At 43.6% G+C, this 20,716-nt stretch overlaps 1 protein-coding gene across 11 annotated transcripts in view; it reads right to left on the bottom strand.

Moving 5' to 3' along the window:
• Positions 1-20,716, bottom strand: part of Cadps (calcium dependent secretion activator) — a 434,854-nt gene that overhangs the window by 227,971 nt on the left and 186,167 nt on the right. For all 11 annotated transcript variants that reach the window (XM_028760516.1, XM_028760517.1, XM_028760521.1 and 8 more), the window contains exon 4: positions 9,110-9,190. In XM_028760516.1, the coding sequence (XP_028616349.1) occupies positions 9,110-9,190 (81 nt within the window). The remainder of the gene's footprint in view (positions 1-9,109; positions 9,191-20,716) is intronic.

Genomic DNA, 20,716 nt, shown 5'->3' with positions numbered 1-20,716 from the left:
AGCTCTGTCCTGCTGCCCAGATGAGATGTATGGCCTGCTCTCCCATGTGTTACAGTTGATGAGGGAGAGATAGCCCTGGAATTATGAAACTAGGAGAGCTGGCCCTGCCCCGCACCTGCTACAGCATTTGGGAGAGGCCCTGTACCTTGTCTGGTCAGTACAGTAGAGCTGGTCCTGATCATGGGGATTGTGGATGAGCTGGCCCTGAGGGTATGAGCTCAGGAGTGCCAACCCTGACTCTTGTGTGCTGTGAGGTGGTACAGATGAGGGAGAGTTGTCCTTCTCCCTTCCTGTGCCTCTCACCACCCACAGCTGGTGAGAGAACTGGCTTTAGGGTCATAAGAATGGGAGAATTGGCCATGCCCTTTATCTTCATTTTAAAGCTCAAATATTAGTATATATGGGGATATTTGAAAGAGAAGTTAGTAAATAGGATCTTGCAATTTTACTACTAGTTGCTTTTTCCAAGAGGATGGGAGAAAAAAAAAGAATAACATTTATGAAATAGTCTACCTTTTCCTAATCAGCTTTGAGAGAGTGCTTGGTACTCACTTAAGGGTGTGTGTGCATGTGTGTGTAATGTATATGTCTGCATGCATAATATATGTGTGTATTTGTGCATATGATGTATATGCTTATGTGCATGATGTCTCTGTGTGTGCACATATGATGTATATGCTTGCATACATAATGTCTATGTACATGTGTGTGTATATGTATGTATATGATGTATATGCTTGCATGCATGATGTCTCTCTCTTTCTGTGTGTGTGTGTGTGTGTGTGTGTGTACATGTACACATGCATGCTCATGTAGAGGTTTGAAGACAACTTTGGGTGTTGGTCCTTACTTTCTGTCTTTTGAAATGAAGTCTCTTTGATACTTGTTGCTGTGTATGCCAGGCTAGCTGACTCATGAGTTTCTCCAGGCAATCCTGTCCCTGGCTCCCATCTTGCTATGAGAACTTTGAGATCATAGATATGCTTCTACCACACTTGGTTTTGTGTGGGTTGTGGCCTTTATGTCTTATTTGTATAGCAAATGCTACAGTGCCATCTTCCTAGGTCCACTTGATGCATTTAACTCCTCTGTCTTGTTGTGTTTGAAGAAGACCCAGTGAATGGTTGCAGACTTCACCATTCTGTTGCAGAGTTATTTCCCACCAAACTCTGCAGCAGAACACTGGAAAAATCCAAAGAATGATCACTCGTCCCAGAAGTTGGACAGTTTCAAATGACATCATAAAAAAGAGCTCCATAAAGCCGAAGCCTGCAAGGGAAAACAAAGCCATTTGTTTCCTTCTCTAAGCACTTGAGCCTTGAGAAGAAATAGCATTTTGTCAGTCTAGGCTGTGATTCTTGAGTGGAATTTTCAGTGGCAGACTCATTACAAACACATTTCAAAGCTGCGGCTGTGCCCAAATAAGAAAAATGTAGCTTCCCATCTCCATTGTTTTCTTTCCAGGCATAAAAATGACAAAAAGAACTTTTTATTCATATTGCTTTATGAAAGACAGACGTGGTGTGGAGTGGGATGGAGCCCTCCAAAGCAAATCCCTGTTGGCCACTTACTGCTGCTTTTTGCTGGACAATGTTGCTCAGTCAAGACGGTCACTAGAATTAATCATGTCCAGCTACATTAATGGAATATTGAGACACTTTAAAAAATTAACACCAGTAAGCACTACAAGACCCCCTAACCATTGACTTTTCTATCCAAGTTTTGAATGTTTACCTAGGAAGACAGAATGGGTTGTGTGTGAAATCTGACAAGGCTATGCTCACAGAGAGTAGCCTGAGGTTCAAATGACATTCTCATAGAGGATTAGGAGGAAGGGAAGGCATTAGGTAGAGGAGCACACCCACAGTCTTATAGCTGTTTAATCTAATTTCCTTCAATACTTCCTGGGCTCCTCCCTGCTTCAGGTGCTGTGGTTATCAGTGGGAAGCGAGGGAGTCAACTGGGGGTAATGTTCATGAGAACACGTGATACAAACGCCACCCATTAGATACCATGAAATTATAGACATATCCACAGACAACATAGAAGGTATCAAGGAACCTTATCTAGCATAAGGGGGCAGAATGAGCTCAGCTCTGTGTACTGGGCTGATACCTGCTGGCTTTGTGATGTTTTATATTTGCAATATAGAAATAGAATAAACCCCATGGAGTTCCCACAAAGAACAAAAGACACTAAGAAACATGGATACTTATTGGCCACTGATTCAGTCTCGTCTGTCTGTCTTTCTGTCTGTCTGTCTGTCTCTGCACATATATCAAGTATTATACTGTCACCATCTCAAGCAGAATTACTAGTAAAAACCACAGTCAGTGGCTGTAGTAAGGCTGATCAGGCTAGCTGTCATTTACAGCATTCAATGTGCCGCACATGTGTCACGCGATTTACCTCTTTTCATCCTTCCTAGAAAGACAACTGCTGCTCTTTCTCTCCATTTCCAGGAAGCAAAAGAGAAGGAAGGTTATGGCGGTGATACGTAGAGCTTGGTATAAAACCTGGAAGCCTGGCTCCAAAGGTCAGCAGAGTGAGAGTTGGGGTGCTGTGGTGACACCCCACTGCATGAATATCCTGTGTTCTTTTCATTTACAACATTTGATCAGCAGAGGTTGCTTATAGCTGACTCTTTCACAGCAATAGCTGCTTCATTTTCCTAATCGACATGCACAGTGTGGGGTGAAGTGCAGTAATGGAAGGTAAATGGAAGCGCAGTAAAGGAAGGGTGGGTGCATCAGCCGAGGGAAGGACCGTCTGGGTAGGTGTTTGTCATCATCAGTATAGAAGATGTCAGGGGCATTCTCGAGTCAGGAACAGTTTCCTGGGTCAACCCTTCCATATTTGTTCTCATCCTTCCAACTGTTGTAAACAGAATAGCTTCCCTCTCCTTCTTGGATTCCTTCCACTTGGAAGGGCTTCAGGGAACCTGCTGAGCTCTTAGTGGTTTTTTTTTTTTTCAGACTCAGATTTTACTGGGGTTTTCACTGCCTGATACAGGTGACAATCAGAAAATCTGTCTATACGAATCTATTAAGGGAACCATGTGACTGCACAACTGTGTGCTACACGCTGGAGCTGCTGCACAAGGTGAGTGCCAAGTGCAACATTAACTTGCAAGCTGGGAGTTTCATGTAGTCCTCTGATGGAAGAGTTCCATTACCCTTCGGTTCAAAGCTATGTGTAGACCTAACTTCTCTATCAGAGAAATATTTGGCTATTATTCCTTATTGATGTTTATTTCATGGAATAAGACAGTGACTTTTCTCTGCTCTGTACAGACTAGAGATCCAAAGGAACGACAACAAAAAAAGAATTTGTTTGGTTTTGAGAAAGGTTCTTTAGCTCAAGCTGGCCTTGAGCTGGATATGTAGCTGAGGATGATTTTGAACTTCTGATCTTTCTGTCTTTATCTCCAGAATGCTGGGATTGCAGGCATCCACCACCAGGCCCTATTTATGAGGTACTGGACACTGAAGTCAGGATTCTATCTGTGCTAAGCCAGCATGCTACTGACTGAGCAAGATTCCCATAATTCCACATTTAAATGATGGCTTGAGAAACCACCTGTGTTTTGTGCCTCATTGTTGGCAGCTAATACCACAAAACTACTGTTTGTGTTATATAACCAGTGGGACAGCTGTGGAGTTTTACACCAAAATACAGCCAGAAGAACTGGCAAATATCACAGCTGAGCTATTGCCACAGGCTGCCTGCTTAAGTCCCAAAGTCAACTTTTGACCACACTATTTAAATAATTTAGACTTAATTTCTGGGTGAAATTTTAGGGGCTCTTTAATATCAGTGTGAGAGGATTTGGGAAAATGTTTGAACAGGGATTAAGATCTCTTTTCTATGAGATTAAAAAAAATATTTAGATCTCTGCTTTCAGCCTTTGAGGGAGTGTGAGTGGTGCTTGGTAAGTGCTCTGGTACAGCTGCCTCCTCCGATCATTCTGGATACCAGTGTGACTGAATTGATGGTTCACAGTTTAGGGCTGTGGATGGGGTGGGAAGCTGACTTATTCTTGCCTTCTTTCTGTCTGAAGCAGAGAGCACACACACATGCTGAACGTTGATTCATCTGATGGTGAATATGTTTACATGGGAAACAGCATGGGCTGTAGACTCCCTTTCTCAGAGTCCAGATATCACTTGGAGAGCATCCTGAATACAAGGAGACAGCCCTACTAATCACTGCTACTTCACTTGTGAATCTATATAACTGAAGGGGATACAGAAATGCCAGAGGATGATGGGTAGCTGTTTGCTGAAGTGGCAGCTGTCAGGGAGAGAGGAGAGGTGAGGCCAGTCCTCTAGTCCTATCTTGGAATCATCTTCTGCTTTGAAGACAAGACTCTTATTTCTGCTTGCTTGTTGAGTGAACTCAGGCACAGCAATTAAACTTTCTGATTTAGCTACTTTTGGGAGAATTACTTTAATGCCAAAGATTGCTTGTAACTGGTCTAAGTGTGAAGAGATGTGAAACCTTAGGGCTGGTGCCTGAAACATTTAATAAAGGACTCAATGGTGAAGAGGGAAGAAAGCCTGGAGCATAGGTTTATTGGGCCCTCAGACTTGATGGGTGAGGAAAATGAAGATCCATATTTGGAAAGTAACTCAGTAAATCTAGAAGAAAAATTAGTCAAGAATATAGTTTTAAATCAAAGTAAACTTGGTCAAATCTTTTGATGCCTCTGTTTTGGGCTCTGTTCTGATAAAGAACAATCTTGTCCATGAGGCTCAGAGAGGGTTGAGGGGATTATCATGGAAAACAGCTATAAGAGAGTCTGGCACTTAGGAAATACTATGTGAAGGGAGGCTAATTGTGTTAGGTATATCTGGGATAACCCTGATACTGCATAGTGATCCTGCAGTATACTGCTAAAGTACCCCTCACCCCGAAGGATATATTACCAGCAACCACGTGTTCAGTGAAGCCCTTACTTTTACTTGAGAAAGGTTCTTTATCTCAAGCTGGCCTTGAGCTGGATATGTAGCTAGGATGATTTTGAACCTCTGATCTTCCTGTCTTCACCTCCAGAATGCCGAGATTGTAGGCATCCACCACCAGTCCCTGTTTATTAGGTACTAGGGACTTCAGTCAGGATTCCATCCATGCTAAGGTAGCACACTTAGTTGGTTGACTGTACCAGAGTTAGCTTTGAACAAAATCGGGTCAACCATGGGCTTGATTCTTATAACTGTGAGTTTGAAGAAATTAGGGGGACAAAGAGGTAAGGGGGAAGGAAAGGGATCTGAAGAGGTAGGTGATGGCTGACTGGTTCCCCTTTTGTGTATTTCAGAAGCTATGGAATAGCTAGACACTGTATCTGAAAAGCAAGGAGAGCAGGATGGAGGAAGGATGGCTAACCAATGTGATGCAGAGACAGCAGCAGGGAGTTCTGGTCCTTTATGGCCTCTGGTTTTAGCTTTGCCAAAGGTCTGGCTACTCTTCACCCATTGTCCCTATGCTTCTAGTCCCTTATACTCACCTTGGCTTTCATGTAAGCTTGCTCTGGTTGGTGCCTCTAACTTGCAGTTAGAGGTGCTCAATCCATCTTGTAAATCCATCATGGGGGAGAACAAAGTGGCTTGGACATGATAGATGGGTCAATATCCAGCAATTTCTGGTTATAACACATAAAGGAACTGACCCTTCAGGATATGGTCTGAACTGCACATTCTCACTAAAACTCAATGTGATGTTGGTAATAGATAACCACGGTACACCAAAGAAAAATGAACAGAGGTGCATCTTTTAAGTTTGTCAAGAGCTGGCTGATAGGCAACTGCAGCATATTTTATCCAATGTTTGGCAGATCGAACTAAATTTAGGGAAAAGCAGTCACACAATTAAAACTCAGAAGTTCCTGGGATCACACAAGCATTGAGACTATTCCTCACAGTGGATTTTGTCCCTACCCATGCATTTGTTCTTGCAGCTTTATTCTGCAGACATTTTTCCACCAACACCACTATCATTAGCCTGCAGTCCTTTGTTCCCAGGAGAGAGACTCATCGGTGTGATTTGCACTGGCTATCACTTACTAGTCCCTTCATGACCAGGGAAGGTTAGGTTTGGTTCCCTTTGAATGAAGGAACCAGTGAACTTGGAGCTGGGAATGAGGCTCAGTGGAAGAACAATGAAGGTCAGGGCCAACACTTATGATGAGGGTGCTACCGGCATAGAAGAACATTCCAGAAGATGACAGACAGCTTTGAGAAGAACAGATAATAGAAAGGCAAAGAGATCACTTAGGAATTCTTGGTACGTTTAGCTGTTTGGAGCCCCTGCATGGAGCACCAACTAACTCTATTACTGGTAAATAAGAACCAAAAGTCATCTGAATGGCCTGGTTCATTTTCTAAGAAAGCTCAGGTCAAAGTTGTTGATGGTATTTTACTTTGGATGAAAATATTTAAGATGTGGTCTGGGGGTGGGTGTCTTTTGATTTTTTTCAGGGATAAGATTTAATATATTACAAATGTTAATCTACAGTTTTGAAAAGTTAAAATCAGTCTAACATTAGCTTCTTGAATTATAATATTAAGCCTTGAAGAGAATAAAACACAACCAAGATGTGTAAGCGTATTTATAGGGAGGTAATAGTTACCCACTAGGCAAGTAAATGTTCCAGGCTACTTCCATTTTCCAGGAAATTCCCAGAAAAGACACACTGAGTCTAACCAAAGAGGTAAATTCTAAAACTTTAGTGATGTTTACTCTCACATTAAGCAGATTTCAAAACACGAGAGTCTCCCACACTACCTTTAGCCAAATCCATAGCTGCACACTATTTATAGCCACCAGACTGGCTTGACTATACACTTTAAAGGTGTCCAAAAAAACAAGACTCAAAACATTTCAGCAAAACTAAGCACAATCAGAGCAGTTTCCATTCTGGAATCTTCCCTTGGCTTTTCATCTGGTAGAACTCCTTTCTATACATCCAAACTGGGTTACTTCTCCCTGTGGCAGGGAATTTTAGCACAAGGGTCTCTTCTGCCTGCCCTCCCTGCCTCTTCTGACAACCTTCCACCTGTTCCCACAGCCTGCAGAGATGGGGTAGCTGTATAAATGTTCAACACTTCGTCCTTCATGGCTACTTGAAGTTAATTATGCGTGGCATCCTTAAATTCTTTGCTGGGGTAACTGCCTCAGCCTATTGCCAGCCTGTTATTTCATAAGGCCTATTACGGTTTGGATATAAAAATGTCTGTGTAAAGATGTAGAAATATTCAGGGCTTGGTGGTTGGCTTTTGAGGGGTGATTGGATCATAAGCATTTTGATTTATTAATGGATTAATCTATTGATTAAATTATTGCTGGATGGTCTGTGAGAAGGTGGGGCCTGTTTATAGGATGTATGTCACTGGGTGCTGTAGTCTGAATGTTAAAACCCCTGTGGGCTCCTCAGTCTGTGGTGCTGTCTGGGAAGGCAGTGGAACCTTCCAGAAGTAGAGTCTTGATTGAAAAAGTGAGACATCAGCAGATGGCCTTGAGGCTACAGCCTTGCTTTATTTCCTGTTCACTCTTAGCACCCCAAGTGTGAATGCAATGTGAATGCCCAGTTTCCTGCTTCTGACCATGCCTTTCCTGCCCACGGTCCTATCTTGCCCACCATGATCTCTCCACAAGTCTAAGCCCAAATAAACCCCTTTTCTCCTTAAGTTGCTTTTGCTGAATTGATTTATAGTAGCAACAGAAAAAGAAACAAAGACACATCTTTGTTTCCTGTCTACCTTTTCTTTCTGGATGGCTCAAGGTAAGCAGCCTCTACCACATGCCCTTACTGCCTCAACTCAAACTCAAAGCAATGTTCCAAGGACTGAAACCTCTGACATCATATGGGAAAATAGATTCTTCCTCCTCTAAGTACTTTCTATAGGTATTTTGTCTTAGCTGTACGGACTTTCTAACATGAGACCTCAGTTGAGGGTCCAGCACAGCTTCTGCATTAGTGCCTATCTTTCATAGGTATGCAGCCTCACTCTCCAAAACAAAGATGATAGATGAAATGCCCTTAACAAGATGTTTAATTATTGATTAACATTCCACAGCACATCTGGCAGAGCTAGGACCCAATAAATGCTACTAGTATGAATATTAATTATCAAAACATGAATGTCAACAGCAGAAAATAAATAGATGATACCAAGCTATAGGCATCGACAATAAGATACCACCCCAAGTTTAGAAGAGGCCTGTTCACCAGGAGACTTGGTCAGGTAAGCAAGAGTCTCCACGAGGAATGCTGCATGACAGAGGTGAGAAGGGAGGCTATCTGCTAAGTCCTCATGTACACTGAGGTCAAATGCTGAAGGATGAGGGGGAAATTGGCTGAGTGGAAGGGAGAAGAAAGATCTTCCCAGGCTGAGAAAGTAGGGGGTATAAAGACATTGAGCCTAGACCACGTCTGTAGCAGGAGATGTTCTGTGGCTGGTCCTGGAGCTGTGGTGGCAAATCGTGATGAACAATGATAAACAAAGGAGGGTACACTCCACTGCCTTGGAGCCTTGATTGTCATTGGAACCTGGTTGTATTGTCCTGGAGCTATGGGGGTTGTGCTGAGGGATTCTGAAGCTCTGCTTTAGTTGGTCACATCTGGACTTCAGAATGGCAGCTGGGTATTTGTCACAGTGAGCCATATACTCACTAGAGGCTATTGGAACAACCAAGAATGGCTTCCCTCCCCTCTCCTTTATCCCCTCCTCTCTCTTCTTCTCCCCTCCCCCTTCCCTTCCCCTGACTTCCCCTCCCTTCCCTTTCCTTCCCTTCTCTCTCTTCCTTTCATTTTCTATTTTATTTCCCCAGAGTTTCATGAAGCCAAGGCTTGCCTCAAAGCGACAGTATAGCCAAGAATGACCCTGAACTTCTGGTCTTCCTGCCTCTGCTTCAGGATTGCTAGTGCTAGAGGTATGTACTACTTTTTCTGGTTTGGTTGTGCAACGCTGGGGATACAACCCAGGGCTGCATATCAACTGAGCTATGTTGTCAGCCCCTCTGCTTTATCTTTTGAAGGTCCTAATAGTCACTGCACTTCTTGGGTGGGACAGTGGCCTGGTCCTGTTGAAGAGTCCATGAAGTTCCTTACCCTGGCTATTTGGTCTGCCATTTGGAGACGTCCATCCAGTTCTCTTCTGATCTGGGCTGCCTGCTCATCTGGATTGTCCAGCTGCACAAAACACAAACATCAAGCAGGGAGACTATTAGTATAGGCCATTAATGCCGATAAACTTGTGGCTTTTCACCTTAAACCACTCTATGCCCTATCTTGATCTATGAACTTATTTCATTTAAAAAAATCTTATCACCAATGCATCCAATTTGAGTGAAATTCCAGATAGTTTGCAGGTAGAGAATGCGAAGCTGGACCTTTGAATACATTGCATAGGATCTGTTAGTCGCTTGAATCACTCTAAAGAAATGCTCCTCATGAGGGTCTCATTAATACCTTTTGGGACCCAATGGCCAAGTTCTCACACAATGAACACTCAGGGAAGACTTAGTTTTATAGCTCTCTGAGACACCTGGCATGGCACAGACAGCACTGTTCTTCTGTCCTGGTCCGTGGAGGATTAGTCATTGAACTTCTTAATAAGCAATGAGACATTCCCAACCATCCTCCAGATGGTTACTTCCAATTAGTTCCTCTTAGATCTAAGATAAAAATCTTTGCTTATCTTCCATTTCCAGGAGAACAACTAGTATATAAAGATCAGAAAAGGCAAGTCTTAGCTAATTCTCCAGCTTCTCTGGTTTTAGTGTGCCCATCCTTAGAATGAAGGCTTTAGTTATATAAGCCTTGTTGTGTCCTACGAATCTGTAGGGTAGCTTGGGAGACATTTCTATAGAACACTATAAAGTTATGATTTAGGCTTTAGTGCTGTCTGAGTCAACTTTTCTGTTGTGTGAAGGTAGCCACATATGACTTCTAAATGAATGAGCACCAATGTGTTCTAATGAAATTGCATTTACAATAAGCAGTAGGCCATAGAAATCAATTCATTTTTGAGGAGTTGAAGGTTTCCCTTTATTTTTAAGCAAACCTAACATTAGGCTTCAGGCTATCTTTGGGTCTGCTTTCTTCAGTAAGTTATGTGACAGAAAATCTTAATAGGAAACAGTGCTCTTCAAATAGGATGGGTGTCATTCCTCTTTTGAGAACATATTAACTATCCACTAGATAACCAGCTAGCTAAATGTTTAAATTTTATTCTAAGAATATGCATATATGTGTGGACCCATAGGTGTGACATGTATGTGAGTGTGTGCACCTATATCCAGGTATGTATGTATGTATGTATGTATGTATTGATATGCAAATGTGTGTATGTGTGGTTAATGTGTACATGTATACATTCCTGTGTACATGCCTATGTGCATGTGTGCATGTACAGGTATGTGTGTGTGTGTGTGTGTGTATGCATGTGTGTGTATGCTTGTGTGTGTGTATAGGCTAGAAGTCAATTGTCAGTGCCATCAGGAGTCATCCCCTTGTTGAGACAGTGTCTCTCATTAGCTTGGGAATCATCAAGTAGGCTAGACTGGCTGTCAAAGGAACTCCTGGGATCCCCCTGTCTCTATCTCCCCAGTGCTGGGATTACAAGAGAATGCTACCATGCTTAGATTTTTACATACATGATGGAGATTAAACTCAGGTCTTGGTGCCTTTATAGTGAGCATTCTACTGACTGGACTATCTTTCTAGCCTCTAAAAGCAAACTTTATTCAAAATTTTAAGCACCACCACGCCATGAAAATGTATGATTTCTAGTATAATGTGGGAATGCTTTGGAAGCACCATAATTATTTGACTTTTTTGCTATACTTTATAGAATGAACTTTGTGTTGTACATTTTATATTTGTGTTTGTGCAAATATGTGTAGCGAATATATATATATATATATGTGTGTGTGTGTGTGTGTGTGTGTGTGTGTGTGGTGTTATGTACACTTGTATGCATATGATTGTGCGGTCCAGAAATAGATATCTTCCTACGTTACTCTCTACATGATCTTCTGATAAAGGGTCTCTCATTGAACCTGGAGATCATCAATTGTCCAGGCTGACTGGCCAGGACACTTCAGGGATGCTTCTGTTTCTACACCTCCTCAATAGGTTCCTGCCATATGCAACAGTACTGGGATTTTTTTTTATGTGGGTACTGGGATCTGAGCTCAGATCTTCAGTTCAAATAGTAGATACTTTACAGGTTGTTGTCTCCTCAGCAAGGGCTTGGCAGTGCTTTATCTTCTCCACTGCTTTGGGAGAGGTACTCCTGCTTTGATCATGAGAATGGACTGAGACCTGTGGATGTGTCCTGAGGTAGCAATCCCACAGTAGCTCTGTGGAACAATTTTACTAGATATTCCAGAGAAGCCCCCAGAGCCATGGAGAGGTGTGAAGTTGCAGTGCAGAACACTCTGGAACAGTTGTATATAAGAAGGAAACTGGCAAGACATGGGCCATTCAATGACCTCTAACCTGGATCATAAATTTTTATTTATATTATGACACCCACAGATACTAGCTTGAAATCCTGTTCTAAATGAGCACAGACTCACACCATGATCAGCAACTCATACCACCATCACTGTCTCTGATTGGCACACACATGGGATTCAGTGTCCCCAGCTGCCCCAAAGCTCCAAAGAGCTGTTTTTAATATTTTCCTCTGAACATTTAATTTCTGATCCAGGTGCGACCTCTACTTAGACTACTCAGAAACATCTTGTTCAAAATATGAATGCAAATGATATATCCAGTTGCTGTGCTGCAAAGCAGCAGAAAGAACTGTTTAGAGTGAAAGTTGAAAATTCTGCTGGAAAGCAGGTGCTCATAGAGATGACACTACAGAACTGGAATCAGCCCTGAAGCTGAGTTGTACCAGGGCCCTGGAGTTCTCCAACCAGTCTCATGGGACCCAGTAGCAGAGAGGAAGACGAACAGGCAAGGTTAGCCCTGAGCTCTGTTCATATGTCAGTTCATTCATTCACACATTTGACTTTTCATTCATGAAACTTTTAATACATTAATACAATAGAATACATAAAAGGGAGGTGGGGGAGAGAGATGGCTCAATGGTTATGAGTGCTTTGCTGTTCTTCTAGGGGACCTGGATTTGGTTCACAGCACCCACACTGGGCATCTCATAGATGCCCATAATTCCAGGTCCAGGGGATCTGCCACCCTCTTTTGGCCTATGCGATAGTGTGTGTAAAGACAGAGCATTCTGGCCGAGAAGCACCTAAAGAAATGTTCAGTATCCTTAGTCGTCAGGGAAATGCAAATCAAAACAACCCTGAGATTCCATCACACACCAGTCAGAATGCCTAAGATTAAAAACTCAGGTGATAGTAGATGCTGGCGAGGGTGTGGAGAAAGAGGAACACTCCTCCATTGTTGGTGGGACTGCAAGATGGTGCAACCACTTTGGAAATCAGTCTGGCGGTTCCTCAGAAAATTGGACATAGCATTACCTGAGGATCCAGCTATACCACTCCTAGGCATATACCCAGAAGATGCTCAAACATATAACAAGGACATATGCTCAACTATGTTCATAGCAGCCTTATGTATAATAGCCAGGAGCTGGAAAGAACCCAGATGTCCCTCAACTGAGGAATGGATTTAAAAAATGTGGTATATTTACACAATGGAGTATTACTCAGCTATTAAAAACAATGAATTCGAGAGTTTCCTAGGTAAATGGATGGAACTAGAAATTATCATCCTGAGTGAGGTAAGCCAATCACAAAAGAACACATATGGTATTCACTCACTGATTATTGGATATTAGCCCAGAACCTTGAAATGCCCAAGATTCAACTCACAGGCCACATGAAGCTCATGAAGGAGGAAGACTAAGTGGGGGTGATTCGGTCCTTCTTAGAAGGAGCAACAAAATACTCAAGGGAGCAAATATGGAGACAAAGTGAGGGACAGAAACCGAAGGAGGGGCCGTCTGAAGACCATTCCACCTGAGTATCCATCCCATGTGCAGTCACCAAAGGTAGATGCTGATGTGGAAGTCAGGAAGTGCATGCTGATAAGAGCCTGATATAGATGTCTCCTCAGAGGTCTGCAAGAGTCTGACATATTCAGAGGCAGCTGCTCACAACTAGCCATTGAACTGATCATGGGGTTCCCAATGGAGGAGTTAGAGTGAAGACCATTGGAGCTGAAAGGGTTTGTGGCCCCATGAGGAGAGCAACAATACCAACCAACCACAGCTCCCAGGGTCTAAGCCACCAGCCTGGGAGCACTTAGAGAGGGATCCATGGCTTCAGCTGTATACGTAAGAGCGGAGGGCCCTGCTTGGCATAGGTGGAAGAAGAGATCCTTGACCTCATGAAGGCTGGATGCCCCAGGGGGTGGGAATTTGAGGGTGGGGAGGTGAGAGTGGGGGGGTAAGTAGGGGTTACATTCGCAGAGAAGAAGGAGGAGGGGTGAGGGGATGGGGGTTCATGGGTGGGTGGGGGATGGGGTAAGGGGACAACATATGAAATGTAAATAAAACATCCAAAAAATATACAAAAAAAAAATAAAGACAGAGCATTCTAAGCGAGGAACAAGTCAGCTCTTCTCAGTAAAGGCCCCAGCAGAGCATGCTGGGAGTAGAGCATTAAGCCTAATGTAGGCACCCCAGCTCAAGAAGAACCACACACACAGCCTGCGCTCATTACTTCAGCTCTGTAGTTAGGGATACAACCCAGGTGGTAGAGTGCTTGCCTAGCTGAGTACAAAGCTCTCTCCCCACCCCAGCAGCTCAGGAACCTCATGCTTGTAAAGGCACAAGGGTCAGACATTCAAGACTTTGGCAACAGAGTGAATCTGAGGCCACACAGGATACATGAGACCTTGTCTCAAAAATAGAAAGACATAACTAAACCTCTGTCTAGTCTTGGCTCAGGGTCATTTCCCTTTCTTTCCTGAGGCTAAAGTTGTCTCAATTTATTCTGAGGCTGAGAAGTATGGATGAGAGGATAAATATTTACTGATACCTATTCAAGTCCTAGGACCTCCCACCTGCATCACAACCTTTCTTAAAGATGCTGAGAAACCTACTCTGATAGGCACCTACAGAGCAGGAATCTGGGTTCAGAAGATTATTACTCAAAATTAATAATATTAATAGTATCATCCAAATCCTGGGAAATTGATCTACTTACTGCATTTGGTCTTTTTTTTTGTTGTTTGTTTGTTTACAAAATGGTTTTAAGGAAAACAAGCACTTTGCATAGCAGTTTGAGAAGTTCTGTACTTTTCAAATGGGACACCCCAAGTTTAAGAAGGAGAACACTAATCCCCATTCTGCAGATGAGCAAATTGAGCCTGAGCCTCAGGAAGGTAGAAGGGCAGGCTAACATAGGATACTGAACACTACAGTTTTTGTTTGTTTTGCTTACACAAGAACACATGTCCAGCAATATGTTGCTTCTTTATTGTTTCATGTTGCCTGTGATACAGGAGATGAGATCCTGGGCCTTGCACATGCTCTACCGTGGAGCTAGATTTCCATTCCCTGCCTGTCTTGGTAAATGCTGGCTCCTGACAGTTAACCCAACTCGGCACATGCACCATGTACCTTGTACCTCAGGTCCCCTCAGCACATACAGCTATCCTTGGAAGCTGAGAAGCATTTGCCCATGTTCCTTATTATGAGAGATAAATTTCTTCTGGGTAGGATGTGGCCTTAGATTGACAGGAATGGGTGTATATTTTTCATAGTTTGGCCCTTAGTAAGTCACGTGACCTTGGGCAAATTGTGTGTCCTCTTCCATGCTTTGGGTTTCCTCATCTTAGTATTCAAGTAACTTCCCCACAGGCTGCCTAGCAAATTAACAACAGGTAGAAAGTATTTAGCAGGCAGCAAACCTTCAGGAAATGGTGGTTGAGGCCATCTGTGTTATTGTTAGAGTGGTCCTTGTCAGTTGCATTTCTGACAAGAGCCACCATGGGGCGGCAAAGGGTCAGACAAGAAGGCACCAGAGGGGACAATGCTCCTCCCTGTTGTGAATGTGGGGTCTCAATCTGTCTGTGGGCACCATTCTTACAAGAGATTCCCACCATTGACAAGTTCTCTAGCCTTCTCTAAGGCCAAGTCCCTTTGCTCTGCTGGACTTTAATTAGTGGCAGTGGCCAGCAGGTGGACCCTGCTTCCCAGACAACAAACGATCTAAGGAACAGATAAAAAGGGAAATGTAACTGAAGCTCCCCAAAATAGTCTGGCATGATTGAGGAGGCCAGCCTTAACCACTGCATGAGATCCAAAAATATAAAGAGAAATCAAATAATTACCTTTTTAAGTACTGAGAAGAAAAAGCCAGGGAGCATGCGCTTCCATGGAAACGAGGTTCTGTTTACTGCGCTGGTCTTTTCCACCGAGGAAGGGAAAGATCGGCTTCAGAACTGAGCCAAGGGCAAACCTTTCATATCGACAGCTCATTAGAGTTCAAAATGTACATGAGCATGAAAGCTCTTTACCTAATTAGACAAATCATCTGCCTACTCGTAGAGGTCAAGCAAGCTTCTGCTCTAACTCATCCCTCAAGCAAAAGCAACTATATCCTTAGGCTCTGCTTCCAAAGCCGCGCAGACCCGAGCCCGAAACTGTGTCACTGCACACCGGAGTGCCTAAGTCATGCTGAAAGCTGCCTGAGCCCGGTGACTTGCTCTGGATCCTGAGTGGCTCCCTGTCAGGAGATGAGAGCATCATTCAGTGGACAGTGAACTCTTCATGTAGAGCCATTTAGATGCAAACCCAAGATCTAACAGATGGAAGTTATGCCTACCCATCTCTACCACGCCAGTGTATGACTGACTCATATGTGACCAACCATGGAAAGCTTCTAAACCTCACCAAGCCTTGTTTCCTCATCTGTCAAGTGGACATCTCTCTATCTCCCTTAGGCATGAAAAGGAAAGAAACAACAAAGTGTACTGGACAAGCGAAGAAAGGTTGACTTGGGTCCAAGATTTGGTTTTGCAATTCAGTTACTGAAAGGGATCCAACATACTCCTGAGTCTTTCTGAGCCTTGATATTCTTATTTAGCTGCAACACTGGGATAAAGTGCCTATGCTAGCATGGTAGGGGGATTAAGTTAGATATTATGTGTCCCAAGCTATGATGCTGCTGTTCAGTAGTTCTCTCACAGCTGAGCAAATAGTTCCTTGGGCTACCCAACTCTAGAGTAGGAACTCACTGAATACGAGCTTGTTTCCCCCATCTTAACTGTTGGACCTTAGACCAAAGTCACAACATCTCTGTTCAACTCCCTATTCTGAGGAAATCTCTATGCCCAGGATTCTCTGAAGATCCTGTATTGGCATTTCCACAGAGTTCTGTTTTGGGGAACATTAATTTGCAGGTTCCCAAGTTCTACTGGGAGAAGGGAGGCCTAAGTAATGTAAAGTTTGGAAACTGCCTTCCTGGCTCCAACTGAGTGTTAACTCGTTTGCAGAAGCACATTGCTTTCCTAGGCAATTCTGACTGCTTCACTTTTCTCATGCCTGTGGACAGGATTGTTAAAGAAGGTTGGGAGAGGAGAAAGCAGTTTCACTATTCAGATCCATCTTCTAAAAATGATTTATATTTATGTGCGTGTATGTGTGCATATGGGAGAGACAAAGTCAGACGTAAAGAAATAGAGAAAGAAAGACATTGATAGAGACAGACATAACAGGGACTGGGACAGCAAGACACAGAGAGAAAGCCACAAAGCTATATATGTGCACATGCTTATGGCTGCAAAGGGCATCGGATACCCTGGGGTTACAAGGGGCTGCGAGACGCCCAGTGTTGGTAGTTGAAACCAGGTTCAGATCCAGTGGAGCCATTTCTTCAGACCCAATGTATCTATGTCTTAAAAAGGGAAGGGGGGTGGCTGACTGATCTCCAGAGGAATGAAGATGTCATCAAGATACCTTGGCTGGGAACTTCCTCTGTAGCCTCAGGGGTCCCTGGTAGGACTAGATGTGAACATTTTTCCCATGGGGGACATCCTTGGCTATAGTTTCTTTGGGCATGCCGGAAGTCTCTGCTGTTCTCAGTGACATTGATGAGAGGTAGCCCAGTGCTGACTTCCCAAGTCATCCTGTCAAGAGTCAGCCTTCAGTCTGGCAAGGGATGATGCGATTCAAATGTGCAGGACATGTAAACAGAGAAAGGCAGAGGACTTCATGCATTATGTAAATAACTGCTGTGCATTGTGGGAAAACATCCATGCTTCTCAACCTCAGAATAAATTGAGACAACTTTAGCCTCAGGAAAGAAAGGGAAATGACCCTGAGCCAAGACTAGACAGAGGTTTAGTTATGTCTTTCTATTTTTGAGACAAGGTCTCATGTATCCTGTGTGGCCTCAGATTCACTCTGTTGCCAAAGTCTTGAATGTCTGACCCTTGTGCCTCTACAAGCATGAGGTTCCTGAGCTGCTGGGGTGGGGGGAGAGCTTTGTACTCAGCTAGGCAAGCACTCTACCACCTGGGCCGTATCCCTAACTATAGAACTGAAGTAATGAGCGCAGGCTGTGTGTGTGGTTCCTCTTGAGCTGGGGTGGCTACATTAGGCTTAATGCTCTACTCCCAGCATGCTCTGCTGGGGCTTTTACTGAGAGGAGTTGACTTGTTCCTCGCATAGAATACTCTGTCTTTACACACACTGTTCGAATTCTAGAAGCAGTCTTTTACGGCAGGTAAACCTTACCCTTTATCCCTTGACTTTGTAGCCAACAGGTCTCTGATCTCTCTAGATTGGATTTCTCTTTTAGTAACAGGCATCGTTCCTTGCCTATTATTTATCACACTGTGATCTTCCTTACTCTCGTGGGATCATTTGAAGCTCATCTACTGTTAAGTTCAAGAGGTTAGGGATGGGTGTAGATCCACTTGTCAGTGTGACCATGTCTTCGCTAGGTAGGAAATAGACTAGTTTCTCTGTCCCTGGACAGTGGAGAGAACCCCTGACCTGCCAATGATAGGTCTCAGTTAATCAACTGGGACCTAGACAGGGCAAGTATCTTGCCCATAGCCACCTATAAGCGCTATGGAAGCTGGAGGCATAGCCCTTGTCTGTAAACTTCTTGTTTGTCATGTCTTGCTTCTCAATGATTGTGTTCCAGAAAGTGCTATCAGCTGAAACAAGTGGAGGATGCTCTTTGTTGGCCTAGAGTGTAACCCCAGTTCTGAGAACACATCCTCAATGCTGGACTTTACGGGATAGATGAAGAACTCTTACAAAGCAGCTGGTGTGCCTCTGCCTGTTGGCCTGGATGTAGCTCTGTTTGCTTACTTGGCTCCTTTTCTACTTTAGAGCATGGCTGCTGGAGCCCAGGAACTCATGCCTGAGAACGAGGCTGCTGAGAAGTTCAGCAGTAGACAGTAGCAAACAGGCATTGTCCCTCAAACTACTGCTCTCCCTGGACTGGACCCTCCTCTCTCCTCCATGCCTCTCATCCTCCTTCAGAGACAAGCTTCCCCCTTGTCTGCTGCCTCCTAGGCACACTGCATGCTGGGAAATTACAGCTGTGACCCAGCTCTGAGCCAGAAGATGCTGGCACCTCAGCTTTTCACTGAAGAACATATTGAGGTTTGAGCTACTGCTGTATTGTAACATTATGTCCTTCCAGTTCCTTTCTGTACATCTCCTGTTTGTGTCCTTGATGGTGAGGCTGGTGGTTAGCTGGTGGCCCTACTCCACTATTCAGATTCATATCCTTCATGTTCCTCTTCCGTTGAATGATCTTGGATAAGTCAATGGACCTTCTCTGAGTTTTAGCTTTTATTTTTTTCAACTCTTTTAACTCTAAAATGGGAATAAAGATGCTAATAGCTACCTTAGAAAGATCAGAGGTTAATATGGCAAATATATAGTGAAGCTTGGCCAATGGTCAGGTTCTCTGTCTGAATCTCAGCAGTCAGGACTTGGCGTTTAACAGTCAGCTTCGCCCTTATTCTCATCCTAGGGGTTCGGGGTCCTGAGGTTCTGGGGAAATGGGTCAGTGGGTAAGAGTGCTTGATATTCAAGCATGAGGATCTGAGGTCAAACACCTAGTACCTCATGTATGTGCCTGGAATTCTGGGTAAACACCATAAGCCTGGGGTGATGGATGTGTGGATACTGACAGCTTGCTGGGCAGGTGGCCTTTCTAAAATGGAGACCCTTTATACAGAAAATAAGGCAGAAAATGATTGAGGTAGATAACTAGCATCCTTCCCTGGCTTACACACTTACACAACACACACACACACACACACACACACACACACACACACACGTGCACCTGCATTCCCCTTCTAACAATATCTTATGTGGCAGATCAGGATTTTGCCTTTTAGTAAGAAACCAATCTGTAGATTGTTAGGTAGTTGTCTATAGTTCCACAGAACACTCAGAACTACCCCTTAGACAAGACAGCACAGATGACGAACCAGACACCTGAGGCAGGATACAGGCCTTTGCCTGATATTTTTCTGGGCACACTGCATCACTGTAACCCTGTGTGACCAGGGCCAGAACATTTGACCCCTCTGAGCTTCTGTGGCTGAAGCTCTAAAATAACAAGGTCTGTGGACTAGTACAAGGATGGTAGTGTTAACTGCTTCCATGCAGTGAGGCTGACTGCTTTCACATGGTGGGGCTGCCCACTCTGGGTACACATTTCTCAACTGCTGTCACTGGAGGAGAATCTTGATTCCCAATCAAGCATATGGAAAAGGTCCCCACTATTCTTAGGGAAATCATGGAGCAGGATATCTCCTGAACAATAAATTATACCCAGTTTCATAAAAATTACCCAAGGAGGAATCAGCAGGCAGGAGCCATGAAACCACGGCATTCCTGTCTTTTTTTTTTTTTTTTTTTTTTTTTTGAGAATCTTATTTCCACTCAGGGAGAAGACCTTGGGGAAGTCAAAGTTTCACTTAAAAAAAAGACCCATAGTTCTCTTTGGTTGCAAAACACAGGGTTTACACCCTGGCTATTGCCTGCCAATGAGAATACTGCCTGCCTTCCTTTGAGCCACCAGTTATGGAACTGCTGGCTTCTGGCGATTTGGTAAACAGAATGTAAAAACTCCAAATGAGGTTCTCTGAGAGCGCAGGGTTTAACAGCATTATATTGGGGACATTTCTGTTTTTATTTTCTGCCTGCTAGGAGAACCTTATTCACTTGATGCCTAGGAGCTCTCTCCTTTTCTTCCATTTCAAGCATCTGTCTCATTAAGAGTTTCCCTTGTCATCTTCTTCAAGAAGCCCTCCTTACTATAGCAACTGGACACTTTCAGAAGCATCAGTAGCTAGCCCAGTATCTAAGGTGTAACCTATCTTGTGTCCTAGGTTTCCTACCCCTTCCAGAGCTGTTGTAGGGATTTCATTTGAACAGGGTTTCAAAGTAAACAATTACATTTGTCCAGAGAACCTTGTTCTGGCATTAATAGATCTGTAGCACTAGGCTATCTACTAAGCTGCCTGTTTAAATCTATTTTTCAGAGTAGGAATCTTAAAAGTACCAATGTCAACAGCACAGGCTTGTTACAAGAGTGAAGGACAATGGTACTTCAAAAGCACTCCGACTGATGCCCTGGATATGATGAGAAATTACAGCGTTACAGCTATAATAGGTATTACTTAGGCCAGGGACTGGTTTTAATTCAGCATGGAAGATACTGTCTGCCTGCCTTCCCTCCCTCCCTCCCT

The sequence above is a fragment of the Grammomys surdaster genome, unplaced genomic scaffold, assembly GCF_004785775.1.
Source record: "Grammomys surdaster isolate TR1022 unplaced genomic scaffold, NIH_TR_1.0 126546, whole genome shotgun sequence".
NCBI lineage: Eukaryota > Metazoa > Chordata > Mammalia > Rodentia > Muridae > Grammomys > Grammomys surdaster.
Note: the sequence above shows the minus strand (reverse complement) of the source record. Positions and strands in the feature narration are given on the sequence as shown.